The sequence below is a fragment of the Sinocyclocheilus grahami genome, unplaced genomic scaffold (assembly GCF_001515645.1).
Source record: "Sinocyclocheilus grahami isolate Dianchi unplaced genomic scaffold, SAMN03320097.WGS_v1.1 scaffold84.1, whole genome shotgun sequence".
Taxonomy (NCBI): Eukaryota; Metazoa; Chordata; class Actinopteri; order Cypriniformes; family Cyprinidae; genus Sinocyclocheilus; species Sinocyclocheilus grahami.
Genome location: NW_015505263.1, coordinates 2,650,062 through 2,654,359, shown reverse-complemented (window position 1 = coordinate 2,654,359; position 4,298 = coordinate 2,650,062). Strand labels below are relative to the sequence as shown.

Genomic DNA, 4,298 nt, shown 5'->3' with positions numbered 1-4,298 from the left:
ACTAAACTGTGGGTAGCAAATCATTCCCCAAGTTTGCATATAGAAAAGCCTTTTTGTGTTTCATTACCCTCGTTAATATTTCGTTGGTTGTCTCCCTTTCCTCCCCTTTTCTATTCTTAATTTCCTCAAACATTTTTATGTGCCGTCTCTCTCCACTCCATTCATCTTCCTTCACTCTCACTGTCACATAATCAGCATCCCGTGGCGTGGGAGAGCCCCCTAGTGGTGGGCAAGACTTTGAGCGGAGTGGCCCTCACTCTGATAGTGGCTCACTGTCTCCCTCCTGGGACAGGGAACGCAGGGGCCCTCCCCCTCCTCCAGGTACAGTGATGTTCCCACTGCTGTGGCTGCCCCGTATCAGGAAGAAATACTTCTCTAGCTCTCAATGATCAAGAATTATTGATGGAAAAACTATGAGCACATTAACATGACAGCCCATTTTTATAACATGTTAATAGTTTAGCCAAACATAACAGGTCTTTTAGATTTAAAGGTACAGTGAAGCAAAAAAACACTGTTTATTTCTAATGATCAGAGAGGGAGGAAATGGTTGCGTAAAACTACATTACGATGCAAGAAATATATGTAAATAATTATAAAGGCTAAAAAAATGTAGAATATGCAGTCTAGGAGGCTTATTAGCTTGATTCAGTATTAATTTCCTATTGATTTATGAATACTAATCACTCAACTGTGTAATTTAGCCAACAGTGTGAGGTGAGAGGCGTTTGTTACTGAAGCTCAAACTCAGTTATTCAGAGGTGGCTGAGAAGCGCTGACTCAGCCGCACAGCTCATTGAAGAGTCACAGAACTGGGCCTTCTTTGTTCTAGACGTTTCTGTGATTTTGGCTTTGTCCCACTGCCCCCTGCTGCTCCTCACTGCTGGGCCGAATGCTGTGGGCTAAATGTTCAGCGCAGTGATTAGTTATTTCATACTGTGGCTGTGAATAGCACAGAACATCACTGTATTTTGTAATGTCATTATCATCATGACCATTCTTTTTTATGTGTAGTGCATCATTCCTATTACATCCTCTGTGTTCATGGGCCAATCATTTTCAAATGCTTATTTTTGTTTTGATTTGTATTAATGTATAATGTGGTTCGAAAGGGTCTTGAATTTGGACAGTTATATGTATAAATAATCACTATATATTTAAAATATATCATTTCATTTGTTTTCATTTTATAAATTAAAATGTTTTAAATTATTATTTGTACGTTTTTGTTTTTAATTGTAATAAATTATACATTTTTCTGATCCCGTATAAAGTGTTCGAAAGGCTCTTGAGAATATTAGAATATTGAGTATAATAATATAATACAAAATTATTTATATTCGTTTATGATTCCCTATTAAAATGTGAAGGCTCTAGTTTATTTATAATAAATAAATGTATATAAAAATATAATATTACATTACATAAATGATGATCTTGATAATAGATTTATATAAGTAAATATATTTTATATAAATATTCTTTTTTTTTATATGTTTATGAAAGGTCATCCTCTCCCAGACCCGGGTTTGCCCTTTAGGAGGCCTCCTCCAGGTCCGTATCCTATGGGTCCTTTGCCTCCTAGACCTCCACTTCCTCCTGAGCCATACTTTGGTGAAAAATCAAGTGAGTCTTTCCATGTGACCTCCTCTACAATATGTTTGACTTCTCTTAAAGGTCATTTGTACCTGTGGAATTATAAGTAGCCCATATGACTCACATATACAAGCCTAATAGTAACATACTGAATAAATGAGGTACATATTCTCATAGTAAATGGAGCAACATAATGTGGCAGACACTCCCTGCTAATTTGTTTTTATGTAGCTCATGTAATAGCATTACCAAGGCATGAATGAGCGCTCTTTTCAGCAATCTTTAAGAATTAAATGAAAATGAAAATGTAAGAAGTTCGCCTCAAAGATCCTAAGAGTATTTTTCCTCTCCCCCCCCCCCCCAGATTCATCATTTCTAAGAAACAGCTCATCCATCAGTGAAAATGAGAGCAGAGAAGTGAGGAAACCTCCGATTGATGAGAAACACTTGTCATTTTTTGACATGCCCATAACTAAAATGTGTCTTCTCACAGGGTCCTCACTCGATGCTTGGTGACATGAGATTGCCCCCTGATCCAGATTCAAGAATGGGACCTCCTCCTGGCCCCCGATTAATGGGAATGCCCCCACTGATGGACCCTAGGGACCCACACTTCCCACCCAGGGGCCCTTATGGACCTCCGGAGTTCTTTCCCCCTCGTGGTCCCCCCATAGGCAGTAAGTTAACTCTTTCCACTCTAAATGTTGTATTATCACAGCTTGAAGAAACGGTGAAAGTGCAGAACATTTAACTTCTGCAATGTGACTTTTTCACAAATTAAATGCATATTTAGTGGGACATGATTTAGGGAAAGACTTCATTTAGTGATTTGATTGATAAAGTTGATTAATGGTTATTGGTTAATGTTATATTTTAATTATTATTTATTCTATAATTTATTATTAGTACAGATTTTAATTTTGCCATTTGATTTATTAAAAGATAGGACTCCGCTACTTAGATTTTTATATTTACAAATTTAAAGCTAACAACTAAAAAAAATGTTAAGTTCATGGTTCCCACGAACATTAACATTTTGGAAAAAAACATGGAATTATAAGTGTTATTTCCAGTATTACTGTATAAATATTACAATTTTGGTCAATATTGAAAATAGTTGCAAATAAAAAGCATGTTACATGATTTATGAAAATACCTTATTTTTGTGATTTGATGAAGTTGATATTGGTTCATATTATTTTTTAAATAATTTTGTCATTTCTAATCATTTATGATTTCAATTACACTAATTTATTATTATTATTACACATTTAAATTTTTGCCATTTGATTTATCACAAGATAGGACTCAGCTATATAGCTATTTTTATACTTGCAAATTTATGAAATCATTTATTTATAATAGATTTATTTATGGGAATTTGAGGTAGCATCATTTCAGAATTTTCTGTCCGATTATTTTAAACTGTCTTAATTCAAATATTTTTTATTTTATTAGTAGTAGTAGTAGTAGTAGTATTAATAATATCATTACAAATGTTTATTTTTTTAAAACATTAAGGTTATTTAATAAATAAATATATTTATAAGAATAGGCTGCATCACTCCAGGGTTTTCAGTCCGATTATTTGATACTGTGTCCTAGTACAAACTGATAACCTTTATTACTGTTTCCATTAGTGCGAGGGCCACTTCCCCCGGGAATGTTTCCCAGAGCTCCAATGCCGCTCCCTCAACATATGGGCTATCTGCCACCAAGACCTCTGTCTGACAGCTTCCCCCCCGGACCACCACCCAGACCCTCCCCACCGGGCAGCGAGCAGACCCCCGACCAGTCGCCCTCTCCTCATGATGTCATCTGATCTCTCACGCTCTCTTCCTCTCCTGCAAACTGTTTCCGACTTCCTGTTGTTGTGCTCGGGGGTGTTTCCTTTGATATGTAACCACAGTAGCCTTGTGGTTATCTCTTACTTCTGTCTTAGTTGAAAGCGCAAGCATGGCAAAGGGTGCAGCACATGCCACTGGTTATAATATTATGAGGAGGAAGTTGATGTCTGTATTTCAGGTACAGTGTAAGTGTGCAGCCTTTGTGAACCTGTAGGTAAATTGTAAAAAGTCAATGAGACTGCCTTTTATCAGGATTATAGGTGCTCAGGTTTGTGATGTTCTGATGCTTTTTTTTTAATTGAAGGTAGATGATAAAAGGTCCTCATATTTGTCAAACTGTATATATAGAAAGTCTAAATATATATTGTGAATAGGATGCTGTTGAAACTAGACTTTGGTAGCAAGCTTGACAAATCCAACAACTCAGTCCAGAGAACAGTCCATGTAGCGGATATATTTATAGTTTCCTCTAATAACAACTCATGCCTTAAAATAGGTGGTCTGATGAAATTATGTACATTAATAAAAGATGTCATTTGAAAAATATTGGATTTTTTGCTGAGATGGTGCTAATGCGTGAAAATATTTGTAAAAAGATGCACAAACATAAAACAAACATTATCAGGTTGATAAAAGTATGTTATGCCTGATAACTGAATAAAATTAACTAAAATATTAAACAAAAATGAATCATTTAAGTGCTTCAAATAAATTTAGGCATCACAAAATAATGTGCAGTATGAAAATGAATATTATTCATTATTTTATCCGAAATGTAAAAAGGGGACTTAAGTTTCCACGATTAAATCTAATATCAGATCACCAATATGGTACCAAATACATTGTGCATCCCTG

At 35.4% G+C, this 4,298-nt stretch overlaps 1 protein-coding gene across 4 annotated transcripts in view; it reads left to right on the top strand.

Annotated features, from left to right (window-relative positions):
- The window catches only part of LOC107586616 (cTAGE family member 5-like), a 29,503-nt gene extending 25,516 nt beyond the window's left edge, over nucleotides 1-3,987 (top strand). For all 4 annotated transcript variants that reach the window (XM_016274069.1, XM_016274067.1, XM_016274070.1 and 1 more), the window contains 4 exons: nucleotides 1,507-1,626; nucleotides 1,961-2,013; nucleotides 2,090-2,273; nucleotides 3,237-3,987. In XM_016274069.1, the coding sequence (XP_016129555.1) occupies nucleotides 1,507-1,626; nucleotides 1,961-2,013; nucleotides 2,090-2,273; nucleotides 3,237-3,418 (539 nt within the window). In that variant the 3' untranslated portion in view covers nucleotides 3,419-3,987. The remainder of the gene's footprint in view (nucleotides 1-1,506; nucleotides 1,627-1,960; nucleotides 2,014-2,089; nucleotides 2,274-3,236) is intronic.
- The last annotated feature ends 311 nt before the right edge of the window (nucleotides 3,988-4,298 follow it).